Genomic DNA, 16,471 nt, shown 5'->3' with positions numbered 1-16,471 from the left:
GATAGCATGTTTATTTGCTAGTTCTATTAGTCATAAATTTATTAAGCTATTTGTATCTTAGTGAGAAGAACATATATTTTCATGTTCTTTGGTTCTATTAGATGCTTTTTACTTTGAAGATATATTTTCTTATGAAAGAAAGCGTTTCTTTACAATTCTACCAAATTACTCTCATTTCTTGGTATACAAAAGTTTGTCTTCCTCACTCATTTTGAGGGCTTTAATCATTCAATATAATGTTGTGAAATAGATGTCCTTGTTCTTTAAATTTAAGGCAGTCGTGAATTTTCAGTTCGTTCATCATGATAATATTTGATATCATTTTCATTGTCCTCACATATATACGGTTCTATTTTTAGGTTCAATTTCAAAGACATAAAAACTAATTGTATTTTTGGCCAATTTTTTAATTGAAACTTTATTTTGAACTAATTTTACTCAATTTTATTTAACTACCCTGCGCATTTCATGGTTAATGACTAGTTATCTAAAAAGTTAAGAAAAAAAATTATATATTAGACCTACTCGTGTATAGATTATCATGTCATTTAAATTTTGATTAATAGAACAATTCTTGTACCTTTATTTTTATAATATTTAATATGAAATCTAGAATGAAACCATTTCCAAAGAAGACTGTTCATTTCNAAAAAGTTCGTTCTAAACTGAACGGAGTGATGAATGGAGATAATTAAATCTCTCCTCTGGACGATGCAGCACTTCAGAAGGTCGAAATTCTCCAATGTGGTACCTCTCCCCTTATATGGTGCAAGGAACCCTTTCCTCATAGGGTATCCTGAATCAACCAAATAATACTTTCCTGCAAATAACACATTTATTACATTAGCATTTTCACTACATTAATAGATACTTTAATACTGTAATTAGACTACATATTTACAAACCAGCTGGAGCTTTTGGGAAGTTGGAACTCTTATTATTGAGGCAGCTAAAAAAAATCCTCGTGTCATGAAGCAAGAGATGGCCCTGGTTCAACCTTGAGATTTTAGAGCTAAAAACATTGCATATATCGAGCAAATTCACACTGAATAGGTGGAAGAAGGGATGGGGTAAGTTATGTCAACATTTAGTAATCAAACAACTTTCTTGTAAAACCAACGAAGGCTAAAGCAAAGACACTGCAGATAAATACCATCTCCACCATATTAAAATACATAGCACGCATTAAAACCATCCATTTGGCTGAGTTCAAAATGGTGGAATAGTTTTCAACTCTATTAGTTCTTTGAACTAATATGCTGTCTCCATGCATTAGGTGACGATGGAGCCTTGATAAACTGCATTGAAGAGCTGGAATCCAAATTGTGCAACACACACTGAAGCAAGAGATGGCCCTGGTTCAACCTTGAGATTTTAGAGCTAAAAACATTGCATATATCGAGCAAATTCACACTGAATAGGTGGAAGAAGGGATGGGGTAAGTTATGTCAACATTTAGTAATCAAACAACTTTCTTGTAAAACCAACGAAGGCTAAAGCAAAGACACTGCAGATAAATACCGTCTCCACCATATTAAAATACATAGCACGCATTAAAACCATCCATTTGGCTGAGTTCAAAATGGTGGAATAGTTTTCAACTCTAGGGTTCTTTGAACTAATATGCTGTCTCCATGCATTAGGTGACGATGGAGCCTTGATAAACTGCTTTGAAGAGTTGGAATCCAAATTGTGCAACACACACTGAAGCAAGAGATGGCCCTGGTTCAACCTTGAGATTTTAGAGCTAAAAACATTGCATATATCGAGCAAATTCACACTGAATAGGTGGAAGAAGGGATGGGGTAAGTCATGTGGACAACTCATGTCAATGAAAGCCACTGCACAAGAAAATTAAAACGAGCAAGGATGACATTAGAAAAGCAGCAGAAAAAACAGAACACAATCACCAATTTCTTGCACCATATGAAAATAATTAATACAATTGGCTCATTCTTGCATGCAGCATAAACAATTCCTTGACACAGCAGGGAAGTAATCATTTCAGCAAAGATGTATATATGAAAGCACCTACCTATGGATAATAACTAGAACCAAACAAAATACCTAATGAATTCCATTTCCATTTCGTGGATACTAGTGCAATAATATTTTTGAATAATTTTCAGATTTTAAGTAGGCCTTTTCTAGTTTGAAAGAGATATGTGGCGTCGGTTTAGTGGTCTTGGGGTCCACCAAATATATTGGGCCTTAGCTGACCAGATTTAGAGAGAGAACCCATCAGTTTTATTAATGGCTATCTGGACTGTGTTCGACTAAAAAACTTGTAAAAGCGAAAGAGAGGCCCTACCCATTTGATTAGGATTTTATACCCCACACAATACACTGGTAAGAAAATGTTTGAAAAGTATTATTTATTAACCATTTTATCATAAAAAGTGACTCGGTAAAAAACCATGATTTATGTTACTTTAATAATATAATAATAAATGAGTGTCAAGATTGTTGTAGTTCTAGCTTGTACTTTTTATTTGTGGTGCAGCAGTGGCGAAATCAAACTGTTAATATGGCCATTTATTAGAAGATAATTAGTATTTTGTGTAACCAATGTCAGTATTGTTGTTTTTTTTTTTTTTGTTTGTAAGATTCTAATAGTAGCATGGCAAATTGTTGTATATGCTGAGGCTAATGCTAATGTCTTCATTTGGTTGGAGGATCTCCCTTTTGCTTTTGTTGTTGTTCGGTCAGCTAAAGGTATCATCTTAATTTCTATCAATTAAAATTCCTAATATTTCACATGAAAATATTAGTGTTTTTTTTTTTTTTTGGGTGTCTTTTCAATAAGATGTCTAAAATTTAAATCTCGTTTCCCAAAATTGTAACTATTAAATTACAAATAAAAAATAAAAAAATAAAAAATTTATATATTAATTTATATATTACTGGTACAGGTGTCCTTAGAACAAGAAAAACAAATCTTCCTTGGTACAAAAATAAAAGAAAAAAAAATCCAATGCTTTTTGTTTCTTCTTTCCAGCTCTTGCTAATGTCATGTGCTACATGAATGGCATCCCAATATGCTCCAGAGAGGCCTTTCCATGTGAACCCAACTGCATAGAGCCCAGCTTTCCCTTTCCACCCATTAGGAAATGGATTTTTTGGAATCCCATCTTGGGAAAAGAAGTCAATCCAGTAAGCTTGTTCTCTACAAAATATATATTATTCCATGAGAAAGGACAATGTTATTTGCATAATATGCTGCACAGATAGCTATTAAAACAAAATTAAAACACAAATAAGAAAGAATTATTTAAAATAGGTAATAAAAAAAAAATTAGAATAATTTAGTAGGTTTCCAATAAATACATGGTAAAAATCAATCTATCAATTTTTTATATCTTTTTTTCTACAACCGTTAACATAGTTTTTATTGTTAGCCATGAAGGAAGATTGATGCAATACCCAGTTGCCAGGATAACAGAATCAATCTCAATATCATCTCCATTAACAAGTTCAACTCTGCCAGGGAAAAACCTTTTCACTCCAGGGACCACTTTGATCTCACCAGATCTAATTTTTTGTAATGCACCAATGTCCAGCACAGGAGTCTTTCCTGCACTATTTTTGAGTTGTAAAGGACCTATGGATGGCCTTCTCAGACCATACTTTTCAACATTTCCAAGAATCAACCAAGCTAGAATCAGCAGTATCTTATCGACAAGCCAAAGTGGCAGCCAAAATAAGAGTAACCCAATTATTATTTGAACATGGAAAAGCTAAAAGTGGTCATCGAAAGAGCAAGAAACAAAAGTGTCATTTTAGAGGCAAAAAGGAGGCTTTCACTTTCGCTTACATACATGTACGTATTCATATATTAACTAAAGAGTATTTAAGAGATAAAAATATACCTCAGTAGCTGATATATATCCGTTTTGGTCCTTGTCAAAGACTTTGAAATCCTCTTTTTAAGCTCCTCCTCTGCCTCAGTTTCCTACAAAAGAACACACAAATATCCAACCATAAGCATAGATAATGGTTCAATTATGTTTGGTTGTAAATTTGTTTAATTCTTGCTGTCTTTACTATTAAAATATTAAATTCATAGTTTCTTAACCGTTTAAATTTTTAGGATTAATAGTATACATAAGGAGAAGACAAACATGTAGAACAAAATATTAGAATTGCCAATTTGGGATATTACTTCTTTTTCTTTGGTAGGATACATTAACATGTTTTTTGGTGAATGAGTGTAGTTTGGTATGTTTAAAAAGTAATAACTTTAATTGGTTACCTTCATTTTCTTGGCCATTAAGCTCAAGAACTCTGTAAACTCCATAGTTCCGTTTCCATCAGCGTCAACTTCGCTTATCATGTCCTGAAGCTCCTCTGCCGTTGGATTTTGATCCAATGACCGGATAACAGTTGCCAATTCCTCAACAGTAATGCAACCTACACAATCAAGTATTTGAGCACCATATAAATATGCTATTCCACTCATACATCTTCTTGAAAACATGTCTTATAGGTCTTTTTTATTGCTAAACAGAGAGATAACATGTTTTATAGATGTTGAAGCATAAGTGCATATAATAAATAAGGTAGAGCCACTAAACATAAGCATATATAAGAGGGAAATGCTCACCATCTCCATCTTTGTCAAACAGACAAAATGAATGGCACAGATAGAAGGCCAAAACAGAACATTGAGAAGCAGAACAGGGACACAAATCACAAGCTCACCTGCAACATGGAACCCCTGCACTGATAAATACTTCAGGTGACATCACTGTGGTCTTCTCCCCCAGAGTTGCAAAAGTAACTGACCAAAGATAAATGAAAAATATGCTTAGTAGATTACAATGCATAGAGAAACAGACAAAGCAACTTAACTCCTTTACGCAGCAAAGAAGTTAACCAACCCTTATCAAAACATATTAGCTTTGAAGGTTAGAGAAATATAAAATGAAATATTATTCTTCCAATTTGTTCAAAACAGATTAGTTTAATTGCTAAACCCTTTTAAGCAATCTAACTAACATGACCCTAAGGACAGAGTGATCTCTTTGTCAACCCAGACTTTCCAAAACATTCTTCGTCAGTCACAAACATTGAAACGCAACAATTTCCAATGAAATTTCACACACATACACGTGCACACAATCAGGGTAATGTCTATGTCAATCCATATCCTTTCTAAAACATTCTGCATCTGCTATAAACAATCAATTTTATAAATTTGCACCAGAATTTCACACACACACACACACACACACATTAGAAACAAGTTAGGTTAACAGCTTAAAGGACAAAAACATTAGAATCTTTGCATTAAAGAAAAGATGAAACAGAGAGGCTGAATTATACCTTGTCCATAACCCAAAAGAAATAATCCCTTGATTTCCTACAAATCATATTCGGACAACAGATCTAGATCCCATAATTTCCATTTTCACAGAGGTAGTCTCATGAACCCAGCTTTCAAGCGCAACACTAAAACCAAAAAATTGAAAGAGAAGGCTTCCCTTCTCTTCTCCTACGTTTGTTACAAATTTACAGCAAAAATTTTTTTTTTAAAAAATGAAGATCCAAAACCCAAACCCTCTTCTTGCAAAACAAATTAATATACATCAACGGCAAAGGTTCAACTTTCAACCATAAACCGCTTGCATCCAAACATATACCATCAGAAATTAAAACAGAATCTATAAAATCATCGAAAATAAAGAGACAGAAAATCAAAATTAAGAATAAACACATACCGAAAAAATAAAAACTCATCTAACAGTAACATCATATGAATCAGAACCCAGATTAGGCCAATCTGACCCACAAATTTCGTCTGGATGTTACGAAAAGGAAAAAAAAAATTTCAGCTAACAAAGTATAAATTTACACTGGATTAGCTTGATCTTGATACCTGAGAATTCTTTGGGATTGTGGGGAAGAAGCTACAGTGCAGGTGGGTGTAGGCTGTGAGTTGTGTGATCCCTGTTCTGAAGGAAGAGCACACGCCGGCGTCGGACTGGGCTTTTCTTCCTCGTTAATTTCTCACCGGCGCTCTTCGCCGGAGTCGGACCGATGTAGGTGTGGAACTCTGGTGGGCGTGGAACTCTCTCGGCACAGGCGCTAGCAAGGGTTCGGGTGAGGAGTGAATGGAGAAAGAAAGGAAAAAAGAGATTTATTTGGTATTTATATGCTACAGTACATTCACCTCCGCTACAGTACCGCGTTTAGTTACTTTAATCCGCGTTTTTCTAATTATTTGCTACAGTGTTTTGAGCAACAAGTTTTCAGTTTCAGCAACAATAAGTGCTATCCAAACGGACCCTTAGATAAGAATTAATAAAAAAAAAACTTAATATCATATGTATTCTATATCTATATTTGCTACCTCACTTTTAAGGCTTCATAACATCTGATTTATTTATTTATTTGATTTTTAAACTAAATTTTACCACCACATGCGTGTTTCTCTTATATTTTGTTTTGTACTTCGGTCCATTTGGTCTACTTCGGTCCTATTCAATTCACTTTGGTTCTATTTAGTCAACTTTGGTCCTATTCGGTCCAATCTGTTCACTTCAGTCCAAGTTGGTTCTATTTGATCCACTGTGGTTCTATATGGTCCATTCACCCTACTTTGTTCTACATTCAGTCTACTTTAGTTATATTCGGTACTTTTTTTTTTATAGCAAAAATATAAAATTGACCCTTTAACTTTTACTCTTTTTTTTTTTATTTCAGTATTTTAACTTTCAGTTTTGTCAATTCAATCCTCTAATTTTCAATTTTTGTCAATGTAAGGTTCCGTTACAACTCAATTAGTAACTGCTGTTAGAACTTCTAAAACTATACCATTTTACAATTTTTTTAATTAAGAATTAAAAGAAAATAAGAAAAATCTATTAAAAAAAAAAAAACATAAGAGGAACGACGTCGTCGTTCCCTTCCCCTGAATCAAAACAAAACAAAGGGGAAAATAGTTAACTAATTTTTTTTTTCTAACTATCTAGTTAGTTGTTCCGGTTTCTAAACTATATTACTTACTAGCATTTCGAGTCTAAAAGGCTCGATTTTAGACTATAAATCGAGTTTTAAAGACTCGATTTTTATGGTCTGATGTGGCATTTTTTGCTCACGTGGAGACCACCTAAAAGTCGAGTCTCAAAGACTCGATTTATAATTCAAAAAAATTTGAAAAAATTTTCAGTCTCCAAGTCCCTCGTGTACAAGCCAAAATACCAAAAAAAAAAAAAAAAAATACAATCAGAGAGAGGGAAAAATCCGGAGGAAATAGGTAACTATTTTTTTTTCTATAACTATTTAGTTAGTTGGTCCGGTTTAGAAACTATATTGATTAGTAGTACCTCGAGTCTCAGAAAGTCGAGTTTGACCTGGCCTAGTTCCACGTGGCATCCCACATGGAACTCGAGTTTCTGAGACTCGAGGTCTATGTGGCGTCTACGTGGACCTCGAGTCTCAGAAACTCGATTTCCAAATCAAAAAAATTTGAAAATATTTCAAGTATCCAAGTCTCTCATCTACAAACCAAAATACCAAAAAAAAAAAAAAAATCAGATCACGAGAGAGAGAGAAAGAATCTAGAAAAAGATGCTAAATACCATATATGTGTTCATCAAAAAAAAAAAAAAAAAAAAAAAAAAAAAAAAAAAAAAAAAAAAAAAAAAACAAGCTCCAGGCCGGCAAGCCCCAGGCCGGCGCGACTGGCGCCGAGCGCGGCCAGGGTCGCGCGACCCAGGGCTCGCGGGGCCCGAGTCGCGCAGCCGCGCGAGCCCTGGGTCGCGCAGGCGCCCGCGAGCCCTGGGTCGCGCAGGTCGCGCGACCGCTGCGACCCGGGCCGCGCGAGCCCTGGGTCGCGCCGACCCTGGCCGCACTGCGGCCCCGGTCGCGCCGGCCTTTCTGGGTTTTTTTTTTTTTTTTTTTTTTTTTTTTTTTTTTTCTGGCTTTCGGCTTCGTTCTTCTTCTTCGGGGTTTTTTTTTTTTCTTCATGCTCTAATTTTTTTTTCTTCATGCTCTAATTTCTTTCTGGTTTCTTTCTGGGTATATGGGCTTAGACCTCGAGTCTCAAAAACTCGAGTTCCACGTTGGATGCCACGTGGAACTAGGCCAGGTCAAACTATAAAAATCGAGTCTTAAAGACTCGAGGTATGAGCGCACAACTCGACTTTCTGAGACTCGAGGTGCTACTAATCGATATAATTTCCGAACGGACCAACTAACTAGATAGTTATAGAAAAAAAATAGTTACCTATTTCCTCCGGAAAAATCCAGAAAAATATCAAGCTCAGATATGTTCATCAGTGAAGAAAAAAAAAAAATCCAGAAACAGCGGCCTGGGCTCGCGAGGCCTGATCGGATCAGATCAGATCAGAGAGAGAGAGAAAGTCCAGATCAGAGATCAGAGAGAGAGAGAAAGAGCTCGCGTGAGCTCAGGCCGCGCGGCCTGGGCTCGCGCGACCCAGGCCGTGCGAACTCAGGCCGCGCCCTGAGGTCGCGCGAACCCAGCGGCCGCGCGAGCTCAGGCCCGGCCTGGGTTCGCGCGACCTAGGCCCGCGTCGGCGAGCCCAGGGTCGCGCGGCCTGAGCTCGCCTGGCCTGGGTGCGCCGGCCTGGGTTCTTTCCTTCTTCTTCGGGTTTTTTTTTTTTTTTTTTTCTTCTGCTCTAATTTCTTTTTTGCTGTGTTGCTGCTATTTTCTTTTATATATAGGCTTATAAATCGATTATAAGAGACTCGATTTCCATGTGGACGCCACGTAGAAAAAGTGCCAACTCAGACTCGATCAAAATATGAAAATCGACCCTCAAACAGTCGATTTATAGCCCCTAAATCGAGCCTCTTAGACTCGAGATGTTAGTAAAAAATATAGTTTGAAACTAGTGACAACTAACTACATAGTTTGAATTTTATGGCTATTTACCCATTTCGTCCGAATAAAGAACACCCATAGAAAGCAATTTGTTCGGTACATTGGAAGCAAAGAAGAACACTCCCACCGAGCTTCCTAGTGATTCCCATCCAAATTCCAAACAAGTTCCAAGTAATTTCAAATCCCAATTAAAAATGGAACCTTTTGTTCCAAGTTTTCTCGTACATGTTATATAAATCCTATGAACCTTGTTTCTCTCGGCCTTTCTCATCCAAATCCCAGATAGTATCTTTTATGGGATAAAAATTCCTAACAGAGCCCAACAAACATGGCCTTCAAAATTTTCCAAAACCACCCAATTCTTGCTTTCATTCTAGCTTTGTTATTCACCCATGAAATTTTGTACACAGCCTTTGCTGCCTCTGGTGGCAGAATGGGTGGTACTTCCTTCTCTTCAGAGGAGGAAACATCGTCATATTCCTCGTCTAATTCTTACGATGTATATCATTATCACTATGGTAAACCAGGGTACAGTCGTGGCTATGAATCCTATGATGGTAATAGCCGAAGGGTCAGTGCAGAGCCAAAGAGAGAGAACGATATGAATAAGAGTGGCAAGGGTTTTTTTTCGTGGTTTGCTCTCTTGCCATTGGGAATTTTTGGTGGGTTTTTACTTTGGATGGTTTGTACTTATGATACAGCAGCGAGTGTTGTCAAGATTCAGGTATTGTTTACTTCTGCTTGTTCCTAGTTCATCAAATATGTGTGGAGTTTTTATTTTTAATGCATAATAAATTTTATTAGAAAAACTAGAAATCACAAAGTACACACAACATGTATACTGGCTATTCATATATATTTAAATTAGTAATTTTACATTTCAATAGAGTAGGAATCATGTTCATGAAATGCATTATATCAACTTAACTTCACATTAGAATCACCCAATAGCCTTAACCTATTCAAACAAAGATGGATTCAACACATAAAAATTCAGTGAACCAAACCAAAATTAATTTCATATAGAGTACCAAATATCATGGTTTAGGCATCAAATTTAACTAAAGAGATGCAAAATTTATTATCTTATTAAAAAAACGAGGTAAGGTGATGCATGAAGAAGGAAAAATGAAATATAATTTCCAATTTTATATTTAATATGTTGCCGCGTGGGAGATTGAGTGGGTAAATTGACAATATATGGTAGGGATACTGACTTACAAAAATTGAAGCCTCAAGATGTTAGGGGAAATTCATCATCAATTAATGATTTGGCATAATCATAACCTTTGTTATTTAAACAACTTTGACTTTCAATTGGGTTTGATTTCTATTGGATAACAATTTTGATGACCTTCTTGAGGGTAAGGAAGAGAGTGTACAACCCACCTATGCTTGTGTTTTTATTTTATTTTATTTTATTTTTTTCTTTTTTTTAAACCAATTATTCATTCACAGTTTAAGGCCTTTTCTTATTAATGTGCCTTTGGCCTTGAGCTGCTGTAAACATTTTTCATAAGTATTGATATGGCCTGTTATGATTGAACAGGATGTATACTCGATGTTCATCAAAATTTGTTTTTCCTCACCCAAATAGATCATTGACATCACTTTTATTATTCATCATCACATCAGCAATCATGAAAAATGTTGTGTGCCTAGACTTATTGTTTAGGAATTTCAGGAATTTCAAATAGAACTTAGAGTCTTATACTGGTATGGAGTAACAATTTAAGTAGTTAGAGTGAGATATATATATACTCACAAAAGTGCATAATTTGTGTTTTCAATTATGGCCATGGAAATAGAAAGGAGAACATAATGACACTAGTACTTCTAATTGTGAATTGAATATGAAAATAAAGTTTGAAAATCTTGAGATCTGTATTCCCTTTCAATCATCCTCTTCTTTGAAATACCAAATGAAGGGTTAAGTAATATTGAAAACATTATTTATTATTTTTCCAGTATGCAGTCTGTGGCTGATTTTTATCCCAATAAGAGAGACCTCTACACTATTAGCCCCCCCACCCCCCTCTCTCTTAATTTCTAATTTTTTGTTTTTAAATTCAAGTCCACTTGATAAATCAGGTCTCCATGTGGACCCTAGGAGATAGGATCCCCAATTGAAATGAAGAGTGTGTTTCACGGTTCATATTTTATTTCTAGACTTTTCCCCCCCTATCATTTGATAGCTACAACAGCGAATGGGGAGTTTGAATTGTGGATGTCATGCATACCGGGAGGTGCCAACCAGCTGAACTACAAGGCTCTTGGCAAACATGACATGGACTAGATACACCATTTGGATTTGTTCTATTTAATCAGAATAATGAAATGGATTCACTTCAAATTGAGATCCTTTTCCTGTGGGTCGTGTGTGTGTGTATTGCATCCTCATCTTTGTGACCTTCTCATTCCCAGAATTCTAAAACTCCCGATATTTTGTTTTTTCACTTGCAGGTTGGGCTATCAGGCAAGGCTCATTCACTTCAAAGAGATCTTAATAATCTTGCTGGAGCTGGAGACACATCTGAAAAGAAGGGTTTCCACATCATATTAACAGGTTCATATGGAATTAATGGCATATTTTTCATTGATGATATTGTAAATTTATACTAGACTATGTTTTTCATTCCTTTAGGAACCATAAGGATTAGGAACCAACCATTATAAATGAATTTATATATCCAATTTCTTTTCAACCGGCCATATAATCCAGTATTCTCATGGTCATTTGCTCCACTCCAGTACTTTATCCCCAATAGGGTAAAATTTGTTTCAAGGATGAGTAAGCCTATAGCACATTACTACATGGACACTTCAGAATGAGTACAATACCTGTGTTGGATGTGATCTGACATGGGTATAGATATGCAGTATATTTACATTACTACTTCTGTATATTTTCTCAAAAGGAGTGTTTTTTTTTTTTTTTTTAAATGGAGTTAGGAAAAGGAGTGTATCAGAAAGGTTGGTACACAGGAATTCCTGTGCCCAAGAAGTTTTCTAAGAATTCTTAATCACTTCTATATTTACAGCTTATAATAAATGAGAGCACAAAATTAAAAAAAGAAAAAGAAAAAGAAAAAGGAATTGTACCTTCAGTGATTGATGAAGCTATTGATGAGGGAAGGCTAGATATTCTTTCATGGACATTTACATCCACTATTTCACACATATTCACAATTGACGCGCAATTGATGCGGGAATGTCCACATTTTATCACTCAAAAGTGGATGTGATTAAAGAGATGTGAAATAGTGGATGTGTGAAAATCAAAACCCTATGAGGGAATTTTTTTTTTTTTTTTTTTTAATTTTTTTCCGAAAAGATATGCAGCATTGTACCATATTTCACACAAGGTGGAGATGAGAATAAATTAAAAGTTAATTGTACTGAAGATCTATGCCCTTTTTGTAAATATGGCTTTAAAATTTTTTAAACTTAAACTAGTCCATGTACAATACAGGATAGCATGATTATGTGGTTTAATGAAATTTTTAGTTTGTGGGTGGTGACAACAAATTCCTCTCTGTTAACGTCAAAATATGTTTTCCCCTCAATTTTCCTGTGCATGGTTTATGGTTGGTTCTTTGTGTGTGAGATAAATTCTGATGTTATTATTTCCTTGGTGACAGGCAAAAATGCATAGTTTGATGTCACTAATATTGAAATGAAGTTAATTATTATAGCCATTACTAGTTTGTCTGCTAGTCATGCTTATCACTGCATTACATTAAAGGCTTTAACTTTAGCTAGTTTTACATGTTATCTTATGTAATGTTCTCCTCCTTTTTTATTATGGTTGCAGAGTCCATAGTAGCCCTGCTTCGGCATCAAAATTACTGGATCTCTGGTTATTCATCTGTAAGTCAAATAATCTTGTGAAGGTTTAGATGGTGCTTAGTAGCCCTGAAAGTCATTGTTCTTCTTAATCAATATATACATGAGAAGGCTGAGCTTGAAAGTGATATTAGTTAGATATTTCTTCAATTCTGTTCTTATATTTTGAAAATCCTGTAATTTAAACCATAGTGTTAAGCTTCTTGTTGCGCATAGGGTAGCTAATACAACCGATATTAAATGTTAAAGTATTCCTGTTTAATTTCTCCAACTATTCTTTTGTTTTCAAGTTGTGTACTTTAACTTTAGTATGATGGGGTTATATTTCTTGTTGATCTGTAAATGCAAATATGTGATCATAAGAAACATGATTGGGTTCCTCAAAAAAAAAAAAGAAAAAAAAAAGAAAAAGAAACATGATTGGTTCTCTGCCTTTTCTGGACTAGAAAGAGTACTCTAGTATTCTTTATCAAAGTTTTTGGGCCTACTTTTATCTTCACAAACTTTTCTTTTTAGAATTTCCCTCAATATGTTGAGCTTCTTTAACCTTTCATATACATCTTCCATGGCTTGCATCCTCTCGTTGCATTAGATTTTTACTATGGCACACGTGACACAAGTTGATGAAAGGATTGTTAGTCGATTCAATTCTGCAATATCTGAACTAAGCTGATCTTTTTAGTTTTCTAACTTTCATTGGATAACAGTGTATCAGAACACTTAAAACTCATCATACTTGTGATTTATATTCTGTTACAATGACTTCTCTTTGGTTTCTATGTTGTCATTTTTGTGCATAATTAATATCTGTTATTCAGGTTTCCCAATGTTGACAGAGAGGAAAATGATTAATGCTGCTTTTTTGTTTTCACCTAATTTCTTATCCATAATTTATAACTTAATTTCTGATATTTAAATAAATTGAAAAACATTTTTCTCCCTGTTAAGTGAATTGCGTTAGTCCTTTGGTATCAGTTTATGGTGAAATGGCCAATTGCATCTTTTAGTTTCTGTGTAGATGGTGATTTGATGGACATGTTGAAGCTGGGTCAGCTGTATGGATTTTTTAGAATTTAATATGATGACAATATCATTTGCACAATACATTGGTTTTGATAGAAGAAACCAAAAAAAAAAAAATGTATAATTGGAATCTGATAATTCAGATTATGCTTGAACAGCAGTGATGATGACATTGTATTAGGGAGTGAGGTTGAAAGAAAAGAACAGTGGGGTTAAGTGATTAAGTTAAGCTGCTCTTGTATTTTGGTCCTTCAGGTTAATTCCACAACTTGTGCTGGAAGAGTTATGTTATTTTAATTCTACTCCATCAGTCTGGCTATTGTTGCCCTATGAGAAATTCATTCTCTTCGATGTTATGTAAAAGCATCTTAAGTGAATGGATTTGCAAAAACCAACGAATGCCTAAAATATTTTTTTAGAGAAATGAAAATCCTGAGAAAAAGATGCTCAAGTTTTGTGTTGCTTCCAGCCATTCACTCCAACTAAACTCCATAGGCTTATATAAAAGAAGTTTTCTTTTTAAAGATTATATAACGACAGAGCACTTTCACATACTAAAATTTTCTTGTAGGTGAAACAAAAGCGGGGTGTTGAAGCTGTGGAAAAGGAATTCAGACAACTTTCAGCTGAAGAGAGGGAGAAATTTGAAATCGAGTCACTTGTCAATGTTGACAATATAAAAGTTCAAAGAACCTTTATCCCAAAGGACAACAAACTTAGAAATGATTTCATAGTGGTATGTCATCTTTTATGGATTCTAGATATCATGCATACCTATTGTGCCTCAAGCTACTTGATTGCCATAATTTCTCATGGCACATACTGCATATGCTTCCTTTTAAATACTTACGTTAGCATTTGAGTTAGCATGTCTTAGAGCTTGATAATTCAATTTGGGTCTTTACTTCAAGCATAAGCTGTTAAATAATGAAATTTATCTTTTTGAGTTATGGAATATCCTTACTAGAACTAAACCAAGAATCAATGATTTGGGTCATGTAGAGTTGATCTGTAGTACTAGTTTGTTCCCACTTCTATGTCTTTTTCAGGTCCGTTAGTCTTTATTCCTTTAATGTAAATTGATTCACAGGTCACACTCGTGGTTGCTGTTAGAGGTGCACCAAATCTACCTGCAATTAGAAGTACAGAGGACTTAAGAAAGGCCTTGCATCACTTGAATTCCATTACTTCCAGAGAAACATTGGTAAAGTTGGAATATATAGATCCACCACTAACACGACTCTAACAATTCAACATTAAGAATTTGTTAGGAATGTTGTGACTCTAATTCTATGTTTAATAATTTTGCAGGCTGTAGAGGTGCTTTGGACCCCGCAGGTAGAACATGATACATTGTCAGAAGATGAATTGCTTGAAAAATACCCGATTTTGAGGCCAATATGATAATGATAATTGCAATCTGTTCGGAGGTCGTATGGGATACACACATACTATTTTTTGACTCGCAAAGGCAATTAAGAGGAATGAAATTGTCTTTCTCTTTGTAACATATTTTCAAGTACAAAATTAACCTATTTTACATTTCCACCTAAATGTATTAATGTGTTAACTTAGTTGAAATGCCATATTAGCCATTAGGCACTTATGTCAATAGCTTATTTGCTTGATAGTGTGATATTTCTCTGTGTAATTATTGAGTACTTCCGAAATACCATAAATGTACACTCTCTCCTCTCACATGAATTGTGGGTCTCAACATAAATTTAATTAGTGAGACCTACAGTTATGTGAGAGGGGGGAGTACGCATTTATGATATTTCCCAAAGTATTCAATAATTTTCTTATTTCTCTATGGCATCATCATGGTGCTGAGCTACTTGCAGCATAATTACTTGATAGAATAAATTTTTTAACAAACTTTTAGCCACTTTTACATCTACGATTGCCAAATAATGGGCATTTATAACCATTAAACCGGCTATAAATTCTATAAGTTTACACTATATATAATTGCCAAATAATAGGCATCATTGAGTTCATCAAAAATAAAAAATAAAAATAATGGGCATTATTGACATAAAACCTGCACGGTATATTTGCAAATGGGCTTGCAAATAAAACCATCTTGGCCCCACAAATGGGCTTGCAAATAATCTTAGAATATTTGTTACCCATGGGAAGCCCATAACTAGCATTTGCTGCATAGCTAAACACGTGAGAAATCCCTCTAATAAAACAGTGCAAACTGTCTCAAACCATAATTAATGCTAGCCTAATCTACCATTAAATTACCTTTGTCCTAAATTCCACAATGCAATCACACTTAGCATTCAACTCCACTGTGCATCTTTTGTGGAGTCACTGTGCATCTTTGGTGTAGTAATGACTCTATAAGTATAAGTGCTTGTGGGATGTAGGAGACAAAGGTTATGATTTAAGTCTTTAGAACGAAATTTCACACACATATGCATTTAGATTATATTAAAGTAGAATTTCTACCTTGTATTAAAAAAATAAAATAAAACAAAATCAAAAACAAAAAACAAAAAACAAACTTTACTTGTTTAGCATGGAAGGCAACAACATCCTAAACTCAAAAAGCCCACTTCCCGATATGACTTGGATTAAATGATGAACATGCTTTTTTGGACATTGTCCAATGACAATGAAGTTGATCGTGGGCTTGGTCTAGTCCAAGGCTACCTATGAAGTTGATTGCGGGTTAGTGGACTTTCATCACTTTTTTTTGTCATGCTTCGGCTAAAGCTATTTGGAATGGCTAAAAGCTTCCAT

The 16,471-nt window shown here is 34.9% G+C and overlaps 1 protein-coding gene and 1 pseudogene across 1 annotated transcript; one reads left to right on the top strand and one right to left on the bottom strand.

Annotated features, from left to right (window-relative positions):
* Positions 1-3,087: 3,087 nt before the first annotated feature.
* On the bottom strand, positions 3,088-5,373 carry LOC112017202 (calmodulin-like protein 8; annotated as a pseudogene).
* A 3,559-nt stretch (positions 5,374-8,932) lies between these two features.
* Positions 8,933-15,329, top strand: LOC112028567 (FLUCTUATING-LIGHT-ACCLIMATION protein 1, chloroplastic). Its single transcript, XM_024061262.2, has 6 exons — positions 8,933-9,572; positions 11,312-11,414; positions 12,663-12,718; positions 14,289-14,453; positions 14,808-14,921; positions 15,029-15,329. The coding sequence occupies exons 1-6, from the start codon at positions 9,177-9,179 to the stop codon at positions 15,119-15,121; spliced, it is 927 nt and encodes a 308-aa protein (XP_023917030.1). The 5' UTR covers positions 8,933-9,176; the 3' UTR covers positions 15,122-15,329.
* The last annotated feature ends 1,142 nt before the right edge of the window (positions 15,330-16,471 follow it).

Source organism: Quercus suber, unplaced genomic scaffold, assembly GCF_002906115.3.
Source record: "Quercus suber isolate HL8 unplaced genomic scaffold, Cork oak 2.0 scaffold_50, whole genome shotgun sequence".
Lineage (NCBI taxonomy): Eukaryota > Viridiplantae > Streptophyta > Magnoliopsida > Fagales > Fagaceae > Quercus > Quercus suber.
The sequence above is the reverse complement of the archived record's forward strand: the minus strand, read 5'-3'. Positions and strand labels throughout refer to the sequence as shown.

What these genes read in the sequence shown, in the direction of transcription:
- LOC112028567 (XM_024061262.2), top strand. Translation starts at nt 9,177, where the DNA reads ATGGCCTTCAAAATTTTCCAAAACCACCCAATTCTTGCTTTCATTCTA. An exon ending in TTTCCACATCATATTAACAG is followed by an intron (nt 11,415 to 12,662) that starts GTTCATATGGAA and finishes TTATGGTTGCAG; the next exon opens with AGTCCATAGTAGCCCTGCTT. An exon ending in GGATCTCTGGTTATTCATCT is followed by an intron (nt 12,719 to 14,288) that starts GTAAGTCAAATA and finishes ATTTTCTTGTAG; the next exon opens with GTGAAACAAAAGCGGGGTGT.